Raw genomic sequence first — 20,983 nt, forward strand, 5'->3', positions numbered from 1 at the left:
GCATAATGTATTGCACAAGTACTTTTTAACAGTGTACAGAGACTACAGACACACTAGCTCACAGTCTCACACTAAAGAGTTGCCTTGATTCAAGTAATTATGTCAATGATGGCCAGCTGGACAGTGACATGATGCTGTGGTCACTGATATGTGAGTCATAACAGATACAAAATAAAATAAAGCTGGGTTTGATATAGAAAACGTGATGTTCTCTACATCACATGTAGATGGGATGTGCTTCAAGTTGACAGTTGCACAAAAGACACACATGCGCGCGCACACACACACACACAGAGAAACAAGCACACACACAGAGAAACACGCACACGCACACACACACACACACACACACCTCAGCTGTGCTGAACTGAAGTGGCTTGAGTCACTTGAATATGACTGAAGATATGATAATGTTTACTGTGATTATAATTTACATTAATAATGCGTGTGTCCTTGCCTGTGTGTGTGTGTGTGTGTGTGTGTGTGTGTGTGTGTGTGTGTGTGTGTGTGTGTGTGTGTGTGTGTGTGTGTGTGTGTGTGTGTGTGTGTGTGTGTGTGTGTGTGTTAACTTGAAGCACATCTCATCTACATTAGAGAACATCACGTTTTCAAACCCTTATTTTATTTTGTATCTCTTATGACTCACATATCAGTGACCACAGCATCATGGGTAAGGTCACATTTTAGTACTGTTGAGTGTTTATAAGTCCAACTCCTCATTCTATTGTCAGATTTTGATTTAGATTCATCTCAGAAGCAACGAGCCAACCGGACAAGAGCTTTGAAACAGTGAGTCTTCTTTTTACTATTGTTTACTACTACTACTACTACTAATATTACTACTAGTACTAGTACTAGTACTAGTACTAGGCTACTACTATTTTATGTGTCTGTAGATTTTTTACAACAACATAAAAGTAATAATGTTTTGCAGAATTGCTATGAAATTCAATGTTCTTCATTATTAATGTTACTAGATGAAGCTGTGTTTCCTGATCTTCATGATATCCATGCTGGCTCTGCCTGTAAGCTCCCAGTATGGCCTACTATCGGGATGCTACGGTATGTACAGAGGCATTCATTAGGCTTTAAATGGTCATTTCACCACATTCTCATTTATTTGGAACTAATTCTGTGTTTGGATTTTATACTCAACTCTACTTCTGCTTCTGCACAGTATCCAACCAATCACCCATACCCTACTGTATGTCTCTTTGCTGTCAACTTTTCACAATTAACAAAATCATTAACCATTATTATTTTACTTTGATGACATTCAAAGGTCAATGTCATGCTTGGTGTTTGTACGTGACCCAGTCGTGCTGGCATTGTTGTGGTACGTATGTACACACATGAACACTAGTTCAAATATGTCAAATATACACAGAATGCCTATAAAGTTCTACTACATGAAATACACACAGGAATGACTAACAACTAGTACTATATATAATACTGTATACACATGTAAGTGTCTCTGTTGAGCCTTTATAACTCCAACTCTTCATTCTGTTCGCAGACAATGGTATGCCTTTGCTCATGATGATGACGCCGCCGCGTAATTAATGTGGTGAGTCAATATGTTCTGCTGTTCAGTTTTAACAACTAGTACAGTACATCAATGTATACAATGACTATCAAACTATAGCAGTACTGGTTTTCAACCCTTTTCATATCAAGCATTTGATCCACGGAACCACCATTTGATGGCCTTTAGCCTTTCAGACCCAAAACGTAGAATATTTTGCTGTTGTTGGATAGGATTTTGTATGATATGGTACCATTAGGAGAGATAACAGGCAAACATTATTAAAAAAATATTCTTTTTAGATTTGTATCAATAATTTAACTCTTGAGGGTGTAAAATTAGTTCAAGATCTAATAAGGGTCCATTTGGTTACCAACTCTCCATCATTTAGCTGCCGGGGACCACCTGAAACCCCCTCAAGGACAACTGATGGTCCCCTGGGACCACTGGTTGAGAACCACTGGTTTAACCCATTTTGGGCGGGAACCCCTTTTGGTATTTTAAGCATTATGTTGTACTTTAGCTGTTGAAAAATAGCAGATCTACAAGCTCGAGCTTGTAGGTCTGCTATTTTTGAAAAATCGTGAAAATGTGCCTGAAATCTTTGAATATATTTCAAAGGGGGGGGGGGGGGGGGGTCCATGGAACAACATATTTTCTTTCAGATGGGGGGGGGGGGGGGGGGGGGTATATTACATATCATTTTTGGGGTCCTTGACATGAAATATTGAGCACCACTGATATAAAAACATAGGTATTTCAGAAAACTGTCAGGATTTAAAATACTTTTTTTTATAATGTTGACGTCAGGCCAAAATGGTTTAACGAATGACTAACAAGTTAACAACTAGTACATCAATGTATACACAATGACTATCAAACTATAGAATAGTACATCGTTAGCTATATCACACAGATTGTTGTGAAACCAGCAGCAGCAGCAGCAGCACGTATCAGTGGTGTAAAATGTACTCATATGCGTTACTTAGGTAGAAGTATCAATACTGCAATGTAGAAATACTCTTACAAGTGAAAAGTCCAGAGTTCAAAATGTATTTAAAAGTACAAAAGTATTGGCATCAAGATGTACTTAAAGTACTAAAAGTATAAAGTACTCAGCAGAGATATCTATTGTATTGATTATTCATTATTATTATTATTATTATTATTATTATTATTATAACTCCAACTCTTCATTATTTTGTCTGTAGCTGCACCCTGCTCAGCCTGCTGGATGAAGTCTATATGTTATTATATGCTGTTATATGACTAACAACTACATCAATGTATACACAATGACTATCAGACTATATACTACAATGTATATATCTACGCTGCTATGCTTTAGCTCCGATGTGAGGTTCCGTGTCAGGATATCCCTGCACAGGTCGAAATGGGCTCTAGCTGGGTCGAGCCCGTCCACAAACAGTGGTGAGACAGTATCAAACAGTACTCTTTTCAAAAAGTATCAGAACCGAGATACAGTTGGTAAACTTAAGGCCGGCCCGTCTGGGGTAAAACTTGTTTGTCAGCCAGTACCATGTTTTCCCAATGCAATCTTACGGAAGCAGTACTGCGCATGCGAACAGGGCTTGACTGGACTCATTTCTTATTTAAAGCCTGATTTAAGCAGTCCAGTCTAGATATATCTAGTTGTATTCATTATTCTTTATTTATCATTAAATGTATCTAAAAACACTTGAATTGTCTTTGTGTACAAATAGATGAACAAAGTGGTCCAGCGCTGACCCCGGAGAACCCAATGGACACAAATCAGACGACCATGAGGGAAGAGGAGAAGCCAGACGGAGGATGGATTATAGTGATAACTGAATTGATCTAAATGTTATCGTTAAAATGTTCTGTCAAGACAGATTAATAAATTGATCTAAATGTTATCATTACAATTAATGTTCTGTCAAGACAGATTAATAAATTGATCTAAATGTTATCATTACAATTAATGTTCTGTCAAGACAGCTTAATAAATTGATCTAAAATGTTATCATTACAATTAATGTTCTGTCAAGTCAGCTTAATAAATTGATCTAAAATGTTATCATTACAATTAATGTTCTGTCAAGACAGCTTAATAAATTGATCTAAAATGTTATCATTACAATTAATGTTCTGTCAAGTCAGCTTAATAAATTGATCTAAAATGTTATCATTACAATTAATGTTCTGTCAAGTCAGCTTAATAAATTGATCTAAAATGTTATCATTACAATTAATGTTCTGTCAAGACAGCTTAATAAATTGATCTAAAATGTTATCATTACAATTAATGTTCTGTCAAAACAGCTTAATAAATTGATCTAAAATGTTATCATTACAATTAATGTTCTGTCAAGACAGCTTAATAAATTGATCTAAAATGTTATCATTACAATTAATGTTCTGTCAAGTCAGCTTAATAAATTGATCTAAAATGTTATCATTACAATTAATGTTCTGTCAAGACAGCTTAATAAATTGATCTAAAATGTTATCATTACAATTAATGTTCTGTCAAGACAGCTTAATAAATTGATCTAAAATGTTATCATTACAATTAATGTTCTGTCAAGTCAGCTTAATAAATTGATCTAAAATGTTATCATTACAATTAATGTTCTGTCAAGACAGCTTAATAAATTGATCTAAAATGTTATCATTACAATTAATGTTCTGTCAAGACAGCTTAATAAATTGATCTAAAATGTTATCATTACAATTAATGTTCTGTCAAGACAGCTTAATAAATTGAAATATGCTTCAGGTTCACAGAGGATTTATAGTGTCAATAAAAGGGATTGTTCCCCAAAATAACCTTTTATACGATTACCAGTGGTGGAAAGTAGAAAGTTCTGTACTCATTTTGAGGTATTTGTACTTTACTTGAGTTTGTCAAATTTTCTGAACTTTTACTTCTACTCCACTACATTTCAGAGGCAAAAATTGTTTTTACACAGCTTTTACTCCACTACAATTATTTGAAAACTTATTTAATAACTTGTAAAACAGGACATTCTGCACAAGTACTATTTACTTGAGTACATTTTGGTACTTGATACAGATATTTTTGTACTTTTACTTGAGTACATTTTCAATACGGGACATCTACATTGCAGTATTGATACTTTTACTTAAGTAAATGTGACCGGTGGCCGATTAAATCACATGGAAACCTTTACATTTATTACCCAACTCTTGACATAGGCTGAGCTCACACCTTTCATGCAATTCTCTGTGCTCATTGGGTGTTGTGTCATGGCCGCCCAGCGGCCCAATGCAAGGCAGTCGTGCGCCCCTCCCCCTCACACAACACAATGTTGGGTCAAACCATGTGACCTCCATTGGAAATACATTGGGCGGCCATGACACTACCCAACGAGCACCCAACGAGCACGAGAATTGCATGAAAGGTGTGAGCTCAGCCTTAGAGAGTGGCCAACCCCTGCCATAATTAACAAACAGTTAAATAAGCCCCAAGCGTGCAAGGACCTTTACTCCTAAAACAAGCTATAAAAGTCATCTGGTCCTTCTCCATCGTCATCTTGAAGCTGAGCGTCCTTACAGAATGGTGGAGGGATTAACATTTGAGGGTCCATGATCCCCCGGACATTGTTGAAGAAGCTGCATGGTGGCAGAAAAGCATTCATCAATCAATCATCACACAACAAACAATCAGGACAAACACAGATCTCTCCCTCTCTCTCATTAGCAGGCAACAGTGCAGCACTATCTCTCTCTCTCTGTTTCTGGCACAACAGCGCCCCTACTGGTGTGCTCATAGTCACATAGGTCAGGGGTTCTCAACGTTTTTGGCCGGGGACCCCCGAAAATGCTTTGGCAACGTCTCGGGACCCCCGCCCCGCCCCCTCCCGACCCCCAATATAAATTGACTGCTACAATAACCTTAAACCATTTTGGGCGGGAACCCCTTTTGGTGTTTTAAGCAGTTATAATTTAGCTATTTAAAAATAGCAGATCTACAAGCTCATAGTGCGCCACCGAGTGGCGCGCTACGAGCTTGTAGGTCTGCTATTTTTGAAAAATCGTGAAAAAAAGAGAAAAAAAACCCTTTTTTATTTTTTTTAATAATTTGGGGACCCCCTAAAATAATTTGGCGACCCCCCGAGGGGTCGCGACCCACGGGTTGAGAACCCCTGACATAGGTGAATGTCACATAGTTAGGTGAACGTCACATAGTTAGGTGAACGTCACATAGTTAGGTGAACGTCACATAGTTAGGTGAACACGGACATTGCTGTTCCTTGGAGTGGTTGCACCACTCAAAAAACAAGCGTTTGAAGGCAAATTTCGAATTGCCTGCTGTCGCATAATGTCCATGTTGCACAGAGCATAATGTCCATGTTGCACAGAGCATAATGTCCATGTTGCACAGAGCATAATGTCCATGTTGCACAGAGACAATACGGTGTATATGTAGCAGAGTGGCTCACAGCCTCAGCCTGATGGCCTCAAAAGTCTAATATCTGCCCGGGTCCATAGGGATACCCTTTTGGTCTAGTGGTTAAGATAACCTGAGTTTGAATCCCGGGCGCTACATTGGTGCCGTGACCCGGATCGGTTTTCCCCGGGGGAGGAGGTCAAAAGGGGGCTGAGTGTAGCATAGTGGCTCAGAGCCTCAGGGCTGTATTTTGCGTGTCTTACTACCTGGTACTGTAAGTGTCTTACTACCTGGTACTACTGTAAGTACCAGGTCTTATTACTTAACTTAAGACCTGGAGGCGTGGTCAATGCTCTTTGGCCACCCAAATGGCATTGATCACGCCTCCAGGTCTTAAGTTAAGTAATAAGACCTGGTACTTAAGACACGCAAAATACAGCCCTCAGCCTGATGGCCCCAAAAGTCTAATATCTCCCCCAAGCCATAGGGATCTCCCTTTGGTCTAGTGGTGCTGGTGGCTGCTCACATCCTTCTAAAAATACTGGTGACAACCGTCCTACAGTTAAGGCAAATTAGGCAATCAAGGACATGGCACCGCGTTACCTTGAGGACATGATCCACCAAAACACCCCCTTCCCGTCCTGTGTTTGGTCAGATAACACACACGGGACGTCCCTTCCCTACGGCAACCGACCCTGGCCACTCATGACTGTTCAGCTTTATGCCTCAATTGTCAGTGCGCCAGTTAAGGCTATCATATCAACACCGCCCTCTTCTTATTTGAGTTTTTTGGATCACACACATGGTACACTATTCAATTATAAATGATAAAGATATCATCAGTCGAACAATTTGCCTAGGAGTAGCGCTGACTGAAAGATGTATTTGGGAAAGCCTTATTTCCTGTATATGAAATAAATGCTTAAACATGTAGCTAGGAACAACCAATATGTAAATTTAAAGCTATGATTCCCTGCTTTCATATGACATGAAAAAACGAAAATTCAAAAAAATCCAATGGCAGTCCCTCAGTCAAATTTAGTCACATATTATGACCAGAAATAAAACATAGAAAGAAAGAAAGAAAGAAAGAAAGAAAGAAAGACCCCTGAGCTTTAGGCCAATAACTGACCTGGTCACCATCCATCCATGTTTTTTGGTGTGGAACAGAGTGCTGACGGGGATGCATCCAAACTCGGTGACAGTGCTCATGTATTTGGCTGTAGAGAGAGAGAGAGAGAGAGAAGCACAGTAAAACTCCCGTGGGAACTTGGGCTATAGCAACTCACCTCACTCAAAACAAGAAATGTGATAACATAAAGAGGAAGTGCAGATGTACACAATGGACGACTGTTCCATTTGTACACTTAACAGTTAAGGTTAACAGGAGCATACTGTTCCATGTCAGCAGCGTGGTCAGCCAGCGAGAGGAACTATTAAGGTCTTTGGTATGAAAGATGTCATTACTTTTAGCTTACCCTTCCCCTCGCGTTTCCTCTTCAGTTCCCCAAACCAGGTATTGACCAGGAGTCCCATCTTGGGTCCAGAGGAGCTACCCAGCACAGCCTGGCCCAGGAGAGATGCATCCTTTGGGATGGCCAGGGGATGGAAGTCTGCCTTCAGTCGCTTCTTGCAACACGACTGGTTATGGTGGTCGATCCTATACATAACACCCTGGTATAGACAGATAGGGTGACATTGTTTTTTTTTGTATATGCATTTGGAACAATTTCCTAAAATGCTTGGACATTGATCTGTTTATTGATTTTCATGCGATTAGCACAAAAATGGTCCCCATGCACCTCTTGAAAGAGTAGAAGTACGTCAGCCCGGAATGTCTTGTTCTCATGAGATCCAATCTCTCTGAGGCGAATCCGCTTAAACAAAGCATCGTAAATGTATTTGGCGTAGGCTGTGAACTTCCCACTTTGGACGGACTGTGAGAAAGACAATGAATGTGACTTAAATTCTTCAGTTATGTAGTCAAAATCATTGAGGACAATACATTATTTCAATGTCTATGTTTAACAACACATCTAAAGAATTTAAAAAACGTACCACGGAAAGGCTTCCAGTCATAAGAGGCGGCGATCCTGTCATAACAGAAAGTTTTTATTGTTTTAAGAAAACAATTAAACTACTCAATTCACCTGGTATCTTGGCTTTTCCGAGGATACAAATGTACAAGCAATGAACAGAACAGCAGTTGTATAACATTAACATGTTTATAGCTGGCTGCATGCGGCTGAGCAGGTGAAATCAGAGACACAAGACAGTTCAGCTTTGATTGATTGATTGAAGTATTTATTTACAGTATGCTGAATGGGTACATTTCAAACGAAAGCACAACTCAATACAAAAACTGTCACTGTGGACGACACCATAAAGCAATACACTTATAGGGTCCACCATTTTCAATTCATCAGAATTGATCCCTGGATTTAGTTCTGATCTTTAAACATTCATACACTCATGTCATGTCTCCTATTTGTTTGTACTTACTGCATGGGTGGGGTGTGCGGCCCATGCAGCCCACCGCCAGGCACAAGAACAGGAGCAGGCTTCTTCTCATGGCTTCTCTCGATCCCTCTCTCTCTCACACGCAGAGAGAAATGAACAAACACACTGCATGCATGTGGCATCACAGCGTTCTGACTTCCTCGTAAAACAAGACTCCAGTCTTTACATCTACTTCCATGTTTTTACAGTAGCCAAAAAACCTCTTTCCCTTCATAGTTCATATTCATAGTGAAATAACAGTGTTAAAGTAGAATGCAATGATTTTACATAACTCTACTGTCGGGAAGAAACCACCTAACCCCAAAATGTTCATTTTAGGCCTATAGGAAATTTAAAAAGATATTTTTTTAAGGAAATAAAGAAAACCTTATATTTTGAAAACCAAGCAATACTGCCTCATCAAAGTTGTTGTTGTGACATTATTGCTATACATTTCCCATGTTTTGCTTCTAGCAGTCAAGCAGTGGTTCTCAACCATTAGAATTTCAAGGACCCCCAGTTTGATTGCATTTAATAGGCATTTTAGGCCACAGACCCCCATTTGATACTTGATACCACTCTGGGAGTGCAGGGACCCCAATCCAGAGAGTGTATACGAATGAAACTAAATGGATATAGTTCCGTTCATACACACTCAGAGTTGCAGACCATTTGGACCCCTGGTGGTCCCCCTGGTGGTCCCCAGACCCGACATTGAGAACCAGGGCCTTTATGTGACATAATAACCAACGAAAGGTAAACAGAATCTACAGCATTTGCTGTGGTGGCTGAAAGGAGACAACAAAAGCCCGTGCTGGATTTTAGGGAACTCTCTCTCTCTCTGTGTGTGTGTGTGTGTGTGTGTGTGTGTGTGTGTGTGTGTGTGTGTGTGTGCACGCGCTGTCATGTGATCTGTGGGGGATTTGCAGACTACCTGAGCTACAGAGCACAAGATTAGGACTGGCATCTGGAATTTCAAGGCCAACAAGTGGAGTCAGTCAAGTTCCTATTGTGTACAAACATACCTGAAAGCAGCTGATTTCTCATCTTCTCACAACCCTTTGGTTTAAAATCTAGGTATAATTACTTAAAGTTTGAAGTCGATAAATAATACTAATACTAATAATATTAATTTGTATTATAATACATACGATTTATACTTTTTCTAGGTACTCAAAGTCTGTTTACAGGACCAGTTATAAAAACAACTTTATTAGGAAAAATGTGTTGAAAAGGTTAAAAACTATATGTAACAGGGAGACCTAGCTGTCTCCACACAGAGTGTCCACGCCCCAATTACTCAGGTGTAAGTATTCACTGATGATTACCCCCTCCCCTATAAAGCCTTGGTGCTCATTCGTTCATTCCTGCTTGGCTCTCCTCTCGGCATGCACTGGCTTGTTTGAGCAAGGTGAGGCACTGGATTGTTTTGATAAAACCTTTGTTTAGACCAGTGGGTTTCAACCTGTTTCATTTCAAGGCCCATTATTTGTTCGGCATTTGAGCCAGTGGACCACCATTTGATGAGATGTTAGCCTCTCAGACCCAAAACTAAAGAATATTTTGTTATCGTTTACACACAACTCCATACTGTTGGCAAATGTGGATACAAAAAAGAACAATTCTTCTACATTATCTAATTGTGTAGAGACTCCTGGTAAATTAAGTAATGCCAAATGTTTAACAATAATGTAACTCTTGAGAGCGTAAAATGAAACCAAATGGACCTATGCGTTCATTTTTACACTCAAGAGTTAAAGATCCATTTGCACAATAACATAGTCTTTTCATTATGTCTGCCCACGATCTCTGTGATTCATACAGTATGTTTGTTTACCTCAGTCACTGATACTAAAATCTGATATTTTATTTTTATTTTTTCTATGAACTTGACTTGACACCCATACTGTTATAAAACGAAAATAAAAAGATTTTGAAAAGAAGAGTTAAAGATCCATAAGGGTCCTGACTCCCGAGGGTCTATTTGGTTACCAACTCTCCATCATTTAGCTGGGGACCACCTGGAACCCCTTCAAGGACCTACTGGTTGAGAACCACTGGTTTAGACCACTGTGTGTATGTAATGGTCCTATTCCTATTGAGGGTCAAGAGGCTGTCTGTTTGTAGACCATTTAGGGCCAAAACCTCACCTAACTGGAGGTACGTTCTTGCGTTGGGAGCTTGTAGATCTGACCTAAAACATGAACCTTGGTTGAAAAAAACAAAGTTGTCCTTTAAGCTCTAAAAGCAGTGTTTTATTGAAGCAGTCGATTCAATAGGAACTGCGGTTGGAATAACGTGTTCCTTCCACATGCTACTTCCACATGCTACTTCCAACCGGGGAAACTCTCCCCCCCCCCCCCCCCCCCCCCATCTGTCAGGTGAAAAGAAGCGGCCTGGACGACTCATGCATACTGTAGATTAGAAGGAAGCATGAGGTCAGTCCGTTGCTCTCCCCAGGTTGGCAGAGGAAGTGTAGCGCCCAGGATTACATTAGATAATTGACACTGCAGTGAAAAAATGGGTTGCAAAATCGTGGGATAAAAATGATAGAATAATTTTTTTTAAAGCAGTTGATTCAAAGTTGTATCAAATGATACCCGGCAACAGGCTATGATGGAAATAAATGCCAGCCAGGTGCTATACTTTATGTACAGCAGGTTCCCTTTTATTCATTTATTTCACAATGCATACATGTAAATATGGATCAGTGCACATTTGTATTAGGCCTAATACTTGAATATTTCAAATGCATTACATGGCTAATTGCTGTTTAGGAGGAAGTAGAGTAGGTATTGATTTTGTTTTGCATTTTTCATTCAAGTCAGAGTCTAAATCTGTCTCGGACTACCGAGTAGTTACACAGCTGCGATACAATGCATTACACATAAATGGTGTATTTATATAGCGCCTTTGTCCAAGGTGCTTTACATAGATTGTGCATACACCGATGGCAGAGGAAACCATGCAAGGCACCAACCTGCACATCGGGAGCAATTAGGGGTTCAGTGTCTTGCTCAAGGACACTTCGACACTAACTCTGGGGGAGCCCGGGTTCGAACTGGCAACCTTGCGGTTCCCATCCGGCCACTCTACCTATGAGCCACCGCTGCCACATAGTAAAGTATAGTAGTAGTAGCTGCAGTGTTCTCCAAATCACAAAATGCTTTAACAATTATTATACCAACTCTGTAGCAACATAAGCACGGGATACTCGAAGCCAAGGCTGACAATTTGAACACCACAGAGATGCTCAGTTCCTCTTTAGGAACAAACTCAAGAAGTCAGCTGCTGGTGGTTGGTCTCCATCGTCGGCACTCATCTCTGCTTTAGGGCAGAAGTCTGGACGAATGAGCTGCATGGGGTCCGTAATTCCAATGACGTTATCGAAGAAGCTATATAGAGGAACAGAGGAGTGACAGAGATGCTGGTTTAACCACATGAACTTTGTCATATTGTCCTACACAATCTCAGTGAGAATGTGTTGGCATTTCATAATAAGACAATATCTGGTGAAAATAGGCGAACATTCACCAATAGAGATGCTCCGATCAATCGGCCATGCACCGATCGGTGATCGGCCGATATTCGCTCCAAATGACTCGATCGGTGATTGGCAATTTACCCTCTCTGTGATCGGCAATTTACCTTATTTGGAGAAACCAATCTTTTATTTATACCATTTAAGTGGTATAAAAGTCAATCAGATATATAGTATAACATCATTTTGCATCTTTGTGACAGTCTTAAACATTCTCCCCTTCCTCCCTACACTATATTTTGGAAATATTAAAATTGTCTTCTTACGCACAAGATCGGTATCGGTGTCGGCCGATCATGAGAAAAACAAAAATCCTGATCGGAGCATTCACCAACAATAGCAGATCTACAAGCTCACACAGCATGTTGTCACGCAACGCATTGAGAGCTTGTAGATTGGCTATTTTCGGAGGGGACAAAGTATAGAGCTCTGGGGAACACCAGTAAAGAGAATAGGATTTACTGTAAGTGGTTAAAGGGACATTTCACCGCTGGAAGTCACTCAGTGTTAATAGTATTTGTAGTAGATAACAGTAGCACAATTTGAAAACTAATTGTAGTCTGTGTGTTTGACTAGGGTTTGACTTGGGAATAGGGAATTCCTACAATTCCCATAATGCTTTGGTGCACTGCCCCTCCTTGTGGAGAGGGGAGGGGGGCTGCCTTACTGAGACAACATGTAGTCCAGGAAGGAAGTGAGACCGATGCCTGACGCGTGATTTCTTTCTACGTCTGTGATTAGACATGGTAACGCCCCGCCTGCCTCTGATTGGCCTACCGACACTGCCCGTCTTGCCTGTCCTCCGAGATGCAAGGCTACTCCGTGGTGGGAAATAATACAAGTACAAGAGAATGGCAACACGCGACAGTAACTTGTAACTTTAATTTTTGTAGAAGAGGCAAACCAATATTGTTTGTACCGTTTGCTTTGATTTAATAATTGATTGAACAACTATGATTTGATGTGGCTGTCTAATAGTACTAATACTAAAAAGATCAAGGGAAAAGAGACCTTTTTACAGTACAATAATGTTTCATGTTTACACATGTAGATGTATGCAAATAAACAGGCCAGCGGCATAAACAATATTAGTTTGCCTCTTCTACAAAAAATAAAAGTTACTGTCGCGCGAGCCAAGCTGTCATTCTCTTTGTATTATTTATTTATTTCCTCGCCTCGCCTCGCCCAGGCTTTCCACCACCTCAGAGGCAGGCGGGGAGTTACCATGTCTAATCACGGACGTAGATCACGCATGCCTGACACGTCATCAGGCATTTGATATACCGACTAAAATATCTCTTGTGTACTAAACATCATTAAAATAAGATCTGGTTGCAAAAGGGGTGAAGTGGCCCTATGAATAAATATAATAATCAGTGAATAACACATGAGTCATTGAGACTTGTGGAATCCTACAGTGTAGAGACGTACCTTACTGCCACCCAGCCATAATCGGCAGTTTGATATGCAGTGTAGACTGGGATGCATCCAAACTCTGTAACAGTCATCATGTACTTGTCTGGAGGGACAGATATGGGAAACAAACATTATCAATATTAGTTAGTTAGCAATATAACATACAGAGCCGGATTTACCTTGCTGAGGGCCCCCGGGCTGGAGCAAATTTGAGGGCCCCCCTTGGGGCGCGCGGCGAAGCCGTGCGTCCCGCGATTTGGCCGAGCGGCACAGCCGCGAGGCCGGAAAAAATTTGGGCTATTTTGTTTTCATTTTGGGGTACCCAGGCCCCTAAAAAGAGAGGCAGGCAGGCAGAAGCTCTCAATGGTTTAACCATAATACAACTAAATACAATAACAATACACACATTTCACTTGAATTGGATTTCACTTTACAATTTTATAATTAAAAAAAAAAAAAAAAAAAAAAACTTTTTTTTTTTTTTTTTTTTTGGGGCCCCCCTAGTCGGGGGCCCCCGGGCTTCAGCCCACCCTAGCCCAACGGTAAGTCCGGCTCTGATAACATATGTGCACACAGTGGACAGATCTATATGCAAGTTAGACAGACAGACAGACAGACAGTGCACAAACAAAATAACATAGTTATTGTTTTTCTGTGCCTATACATTTTATTTACAAGCAGAAAATAGAAGACCACACATTCAAACAATTATGTGTATATTAGGGGTGTAACGATAATGTAACCATATCGAAATATAGTATATCGATATGTAAACAGCAAATATCGTATTTATCATATTGTTTTTCAATGGGAATAATCGGTATCGAATCGTTTTGCAATGTGAATAATACATTTTTATCAATACGTAAGTATTTGTGCAATTTTAATAATTTATATATTTAATTATATATAAATCACGCTTAGAGCTGGTGGGAAAGCCAACCGGCTCAAAATGTCACATTTTTTAGTGGTAATAAACCCATTACCTTCTATTCTTGCACTATATTTAATTTACACCACACACGTTTATCAGGGCCATATATGGAAATACAACAAGGCCAAATACTCTTCCACACTCTGACCTGTTGAATTAGGCTGCGTTCCCCACCAGGAGTTGACCAGGAGACCCTGACCGGGTCCCGAGGAGCTGCCCAGTATGGCCTGGCCCATGAGAGTGGCGTCCTCCGGAATCCTCAGGGGCTCGAAGTCCGTCTTCAGTGCTTGTTTGGTGCAGTTGTGATTTGGAGCATCGATCATAAACATGGCATGCTGCGTGGAGGATGACATTTACAGGAAAGCAAGCAGTTATTTGGATCATTTGGGGCCACACACTCCCTGGTCTCACGTAGCCAGACAACTATTCCACAATCTCCGAATGCTAGAGCGTCGCAGTCCCGCCCCCTTTCATGGCGACGAGTGTCCCGTGCGTGCATCAGTGTGTTTAGTACGGTAGAATGTGTTAAGGGACCAGGGGTTCCTTTAGGACCTAAAGGCCTAAAGTTTAGGCGCTAATAATTATTTGGAACCTTAATTATTATGAAGTGAAAAGCATAATCAATGTTGATGTAATCAGTACTAGTAGTTATGAAGCATCCTTCCAGAGGGTAACGTTTGTGTCATTAAGATTAATTTGTTGTTCATTTAGTTAATATGAACTGCCCCAACCATTATTTTGCCTACTGGGTCATTTAGTCCAACATTAGTCCTTGGTATTGATGGTAGATGGTAGACCTTTGGAGCATCAATCATTACTTAAAAGAGCGTGCACACTGGTTGTGCCCATCAAGGTCCTGAGCAGGCATTCTATATAGTGTCTGAAAAAGTAGAGGCACCTCAGAGCTCTCCAGGACAGACATGACAGCGCTGGCCCTGCGCTTCGAGGGACGCCCCCTACCAACGGACTGATATGGAGCGAATGTCAATGGATTCGCAATATAACAGCTCATATCTGATGTTATCCATGTCCATCAAGGCGGCTCAGGAGGTAGAGCAAGTCGTCCAATGATCCATGTGAATGTGGGAAGTGAGGACGCTGGCGTCGACTGTTCGCCGCTTCACTTCCCAATGCTATAAAAATGCAATCCATTATTATTATTATTATTATTTGCTGTTCATATTCATATCATGAAGGGAATGTTCCCTTATATTCATTAAATATGCCAGTGATAGGTTCCATTGAACAACTGTCTACTCTACAGCCTCTTTATTGGAATTTAGATAATTGAACAACAGGTAACGACGCATCAGAATGCAGTAGTATAGTGTCTGAGGTGCCTTGAGCCTTGGGAGACTACGGTATGTTTTATAGCGCTGCTTAAGTAGTTAATTCACCCATTACATTACTTGTAGTGCACACACACACACACACACACACACACACACACACACACACACACCCACACACACACACACACAGAGAGAGAGATCAGGAGCGAGGCACTGTTCCCTGCAGGGGATTGTCAGAGGCCACGTGTCTCCACTGTCACTGTGGTTACCTCTCTGTACAGCAGAAGAGCGTCGACGGAGAAGGTCTTGTTTTCGTACAGCACGGTCTCCTTAATGCGGAAACGCTTGCCCATTGCATCGTACCAGTATTGAGCATAATAATAAAACTTCTCATTCTGGGAGGACTGGGAGGAGAGGAAGAACAGTTTTGGTTTGAGTATAGGGGTGCAACAGTTAGCATTGATTATTCAGGTAATATTGCTAAGATGATCAATAGTTGCAGCACTATTTGAGTCAGTTTAATTTTCAACTGAGAAATGTTAATATCCATAATGCTGTTGTGCTCGATTTGTTTCTAGTTTGTATTTGTACTGTGGTGTTACTCACCACAGTGAGGGCTCCAGTCAGAAGAGGTGGACTTGCTGTGAGAAGCAGGGAAATATTGGTGTTGTTATTACAAGATGACCCACACTGTGCATTTGTCAGGGAATAAAGACCAACCAGCTTCTTATAAATATATGCATTAGGCCTATATGCTTTTACAAAAACAATGAAATCAAATGAGAACCATGCATAGAAATAGATCCACCCTTATAATGTAAACAGTAGTAACAGCAACAGTAGTTATATTATGTTATGTAATGTAATGTTATTTTACTTACAGCATGGATAGGGCTTCTGTGCCAGACATATTGGTGCCAGCAGGCTCAACAACAACAAAACCAAGTTCCTCATGCTCGCTTGCTTGCTTGCTCACACACACACAGACAGCAACAACACACACACTGTACACACAGTACACACACTGACAGGATAATGGCTATTGCCAGAGCTACTTCCTTATAAACAAGACACTGCCGCGGCTCCAGTTCTGGATCAGCTGCCAGAGTTTCTTTCCAACAGCTCTTTGACTGAGAGCCCAGGCCTTTTGTAATCACACGTGCTGGCCCTGCTGGGTCCATAAAATTCAGCCTGGGAAGTTGAGACATGCGCCTCTCGCATCTAAAAAATCACTGTCAATGGATGTCTTGGAAATTATAGGCCTAAATTAAAAATGTCAGGTTCGGCCTGGACTAGACCGGCTGTTTGGGAATTGTCCCCCTTTATCCAGTGGTTTTGATTTTTATCCCATGATTTTGTAACCCATTTTTTCACCCAGTGTCAATTATCTCTACACTCCCTCTGCCAACCTGGGGAGAGCAACGGAGTGATCCCATGCTTCCTTCAATGCATGATGAGTCCAAGCCTCTTCTTTTCACCTGACAGGGGGGAGTTATTTCCCTGGTTGGACGTAGCGTGTGGAAGGAACGCGTTATTCCAACCAGTTCTGAAATGTTATTAACAGTTTGCTTGCAGAATGGGTACAGTTCAAGGAAAGAACAGGTCAATGCAAAATCTGCTAAGAGGATTAAACCAGAAAGAAGCACTAAGACTTGTTTACATAAGGGTCCTCACATTTTACAGCACGTCCCTGCTGATGATAAGAGGCAATTACATTAACAAAGCATGTGACTTTATCAGATCATAAAAAACGATATCCTAGATGTACTTTATTATCCCAGAACACAGGTTGCTAGAGGACATGTAAATAAGTAACCCTCTATTATGATCAGTTTAATAATATTTTTTTACAATTACAGAAAAATAATGGCCGGAGTTATTATTCCATGCACAGCTTGTTTGGTTTGGCTAATGGACATACAGTCTGTTTACTGCATGTTAACTCTGAATTAAAGGTATCATGTGCACGTTTAAGTGGTGGAAACTTACATTAACGCACATTTACTCAAGTACTGTACATTGTTGAGGTATTAATACTTTAATTGAGTATTTCCAATTTCCGATACTTGCATGCGTTGCAATGCGACGCATTGTGAGCTTGTAGATCTGCTATTTAGCCTATTTCCAAAAGATGGGACATTCTGCACGAATGAGTACTTTTACTTTTGGTACTTTAAGTACATTTTGATGCCGATACTTTTGTACTTTTACTTGAGTACATTTTTAATATGGGACTTCTCTACTTGTAACGGAGTACATCTACATTGCAGTATTTATACTTTTACTCAAGTGCAACATTTGAGTACTTTCCCCACCACTGGCAAGTTGAAGCAGGACCTTCGTCTTGGGAGTTCTCCAAACACACTGGGTCAGAGGTAATGGTGTTGTACTGTACTCACAGGAATGAAGGAGGCTTGGGAAAACCAGTACTGGAGTTTTGGCTGTCTGGAGAGGATCACATTGCCCTGAGAGTGACATCACTGTCATGTGAGCCTGAGGAAGTCATGGGACTGGAATACCTGACTACACTGATACAGGTACGGACCGGAACACACAGTCCAAGGATGGGCCTCGTGATCATTATTAGGCAACAAAATGTGTGATCATATTATGTTTGAAGAAAGGTTATTGTACATTCCCATCACTTCTAATATTTTATTCACTGAATCAGTCAGTAGGAAACATCCAGAAATACACAATTTAGGGAGACGGAATTGATTTATATGAGCCCAGACATTGTGTAACATCAACATCCAAAACTGGTTTGGATGTTAAATCACACAAGTCATATGTCCAGATTTGTGGGTTTGTGTAAACACAAACATTGTCCTAAACACAAACGGTAAATGCCATTGACAATGAATGGCCAGTTTTGAGTGTTTGTGCAAACACATAACGTAAACACAAACATTGATGACGAAGGTGAGGACCACGGACTGTGCAATGATTTGATTGGCTGAGCACGGAATGTGATGATGTGATGTACGATGATGGATGATGATAAGAGCGCAACTCACTTCACGTGTGATATTTTTTTATCAACGTGCCAACAAATGGCTTCCATTATAGCATGCTAACTTTCCAGCCGGAATAGAAAGCCTGCCGTTTCTATTAGCTTGGATTCCCCCACCGGTATAGGCGGGTTTCTGAACTGTCCACACTCCTCCTCTGAGAGTGAGCAGACATAAATGGTGCCATTTTATAATGAGCCATCTTATATAATATTATAATTAGTGAGGCCCAATTATATGAAGATAAGGTTGAACACTTAAAATGACAGTGGCGTAACATCTGAAGCGGACTTGAGCCACGTGAAGCACCCTTGGGTGAGCTGTCAGGCAAGCGAGGGGCCGCGCTGAGCGTTGCAGTGATGCATTGCTACGGGGCGGCAGTGGCTCAGGTTTAGAGTGACCAGATGGGAACCACAAGGTTCCCAGATCGAACCTGGGCTCCCCCAGAGTTAATGTCGAAGTGTCCTTGAGCAAGACTTTGAACCCCTAAGCCAGTCGCCTAATTTCTCCTGATGTGCAACTTGGTGCCTTGTGTCCGGCATCAGTGTGTGAACGGGTGAATGTAATGTACAATCTCTGTAACGTGCCTTGGATAAAGGCACCAATGCACCATTTACCATTTAGTCTACTCTAGAGGGATCACAATTGGACATACAGTACGTAACTCCATAATAGGTATAGTGAGGTAATGGTACGTCACAAACAGATTTATATACAGCAGCCCCCAGGCCCCATATCATTCAAAGAATTTATCCATATATAAAAAAAGTAATTTACAGAATAATAGCTGAGAAAATAATCACAATTTGAAGTTCTTAAACAGCAAAGCCGTACAAGATAAGACCAAGTGGTAAAGAAACCACAGCAATGGAAACAATGCAAATGTACACAGGTCACATGGTGGAGACACGGGAGTTGTTGGAGAATAATGTGGAGGAGAATGAAATGATGGAGGTGGGGACGGAAATCCTGAATAATGTGGAGGAGAATGAAATGATGGAGGTGGGGACGAAAATCCTGGAGGAGATGAAGAGACTGCAGGCCTGGGCAGACAATTTGGACGAGCGGGAGATCGTGCTGTTGACTGAGACGGTGAATAGGCTCGTCGAGCTCAAGAGGATTATGGGACTTCCGTGTGGCCCGCCATCCCACGCACAGAGACTGAGCTTTATTGGCTCCACACAGCAGGGTGCGGAAGCAGGCCGGGAGGAGAAGTCTGTCGTCGCCGTGGAGCCAAAATATATGTCGGTGCTCAAGCTCAAGATGATCTTCGAGCAGGAGATAAAGACGGTGGTGGAGTTCAGTTGTCAGTCAGCAGTCCCCAAGCTCAAGATCGTCGAAGGAGCCGATCCGGCAGTCCCGGTCCCACGGGTCTCTCCTGCACCACCGACCACTGCACAGGACCCCAGCTCTGGCGCCGGAGAGGGTGCACAGGACCCCAGCTCTGGCGCCGGAGAGGGTGCACAGGACCCCAGCTCTGGCGCCGGAGAGGGTGCACAGGACCCCAGCTCTGGCGCCGGAGAGGGTGCACAGGACCCCAGCTCTAGCGCCGGAGAGGGTGCTGCTGCCGTCGTCGTGGAGTCGAAACATCAGTCAGACCTCAACCTCGAGAAGATGGCTGAACAGGAGGAGCATCCTGGTGATAGAACAATGGGAGCCCCGTTGGCCCCACCAGCAACATCTGTACTACAGACACCGTCTAGCGTTGGCTTCACACAGGATGCCGATGTGGTGCAGCAGGAGAATCCCGGTGATGGAACAATGGGAATCCCGCAGTCGGCCCCACCACCACCAGCATGTGTACTAAAGACACCGTCTAGTGTGAGCTTCACACAGGATGCCGATGTGGTGCAGCAGGATCATCCTGATGATAGAACAATGGGAGCCCCACAGGCCCCACCACCAGCATGTGTACTACAGACACCGTCAAGTGTTGGCTTCACACAGGATGCCGATGTGGTACAGCAGGGGCATCCTGGAGTCCTGCAATCGGCCCCACCACCACCAGCAACATGTGTACTACAGACACCGTCAAGCGTTGGCTTCACACAGGACGCCGATGTGGTGCAGCAGGGGCATCCTGGAGTCCTGCAGTCGGCCCCACCACCACCAGCAACATGTGTACTACAGACACCGTCAAGCGTTGGCTTCACACAGGACGCCGATGTGGTGCAGCAGGGGCATCCTGGAGTCCTGCAGTCGGCCCCACCACCACCAGCAACATGTGTACTACAGACACCGTCAAGCGCTGGCTTCACACAGGACGCCGATGTGGTGCAGCAGGGGCATCCTGGAGTCCTGCAGTCGGCCCCACCACCACCAGCAACATGTGTACTACAGACACCGTCAAGTGTTGGCTTCACACA

The 20,983-nt window shown here is 42.0% G+C and overlaps 2 protein-coding genes and 1 long non-coding RNA gene across 3 annotated transcripts; 1 reads left to right on the plus strand and 2 right to left on the minus strand.

Annotated features, from left to right (window-relative positions):
- The first annotated feature begins 655 nt into the window (after positions 1 to 655).
- On the plus strand, positions 656 to 3,460 carry LOC306914064. The gene is made up of 5 exons (XR_013788640.1): positions 656 to 789; positions 978 to 1,062; positions 1,283 to 1,336; positions 1,520 to 1,570; positions 3,253 to 3,460. It is a non-coding gene; the product is annotated as an uncharacterized lncRNA (long non-coding RNA).
- A 1,166-nt stretch (positions 3,461 to 4,626) lies between these two features.
- On the minus strand, positions 4,627 to 8,570 carry LOC306914063 (ependymin-like). Its single transcript, XM_079490954.1, has 7 exons — positions 8,427 to 8,570; positions 7,983 to 8,017; positions 7,727 to 7,861; positions 7,403 to 7,598; positions 7,057 to 7,144; positions 4,949 to 5,146; positions 4,627 to 4,719 (listed from the first exon to the last, which is right to left on the minus strand). Exons 1-6 carry the CDS (start codon positions 8,494 to 8,496, stop codon positions 5,023 to 5,025), a joined length of 648 nt encoding a protein of 215 aa, XP_079347080.1. The 5' UTR covers positions 8,497 to 8,570; the 3' UTR covers positions 4,627 to 4,719; positions 4,949 to 5,022.
- A 2,515-nt stretch (positions 8,571 to 11,085) lies between these two features.
- Positions 11,086 to 16,631, minus strand: LOC306914224 (ependymin-like). Its single transcript, XM_079491214.1, has 6 exons — positions 16,488 to 16,631; positions 16,213 to 16,247; positions 15,876 to 16,010; positions 14,463 to 14,649; positions 13,396 to 13,483; positions 11,086 to 11,818 (listed from the first exon to the last, which is right to left on the minus strand). Exons 1-6 carry the CDS (start codon positions 16,558 to 16,560, stop codon positions 11,677 to 11,679), a joined length of 660 nt encoding a protein of 219 aa, XP_079347340.1. The 5' UTR covers positions 16,561 to 16,631; the 3' UTR covers positions 11,086 to 11,676.
- Between the last annotated feature and the right edge of the window lie 4,352 nt (positions 16,632 to 20,983).

The sequence above is a fragment of the Electrona antarctica genome (genome assembly GCF_951216825.1).
Source record: "Electrona antarctica genome assembly, chromosome: 21".
NCBI lineage: Eukaryota > Metazoa > Chordata > Actinopteri > Myctophiformes > Myctophidae > Electrona > Electrona antarctica.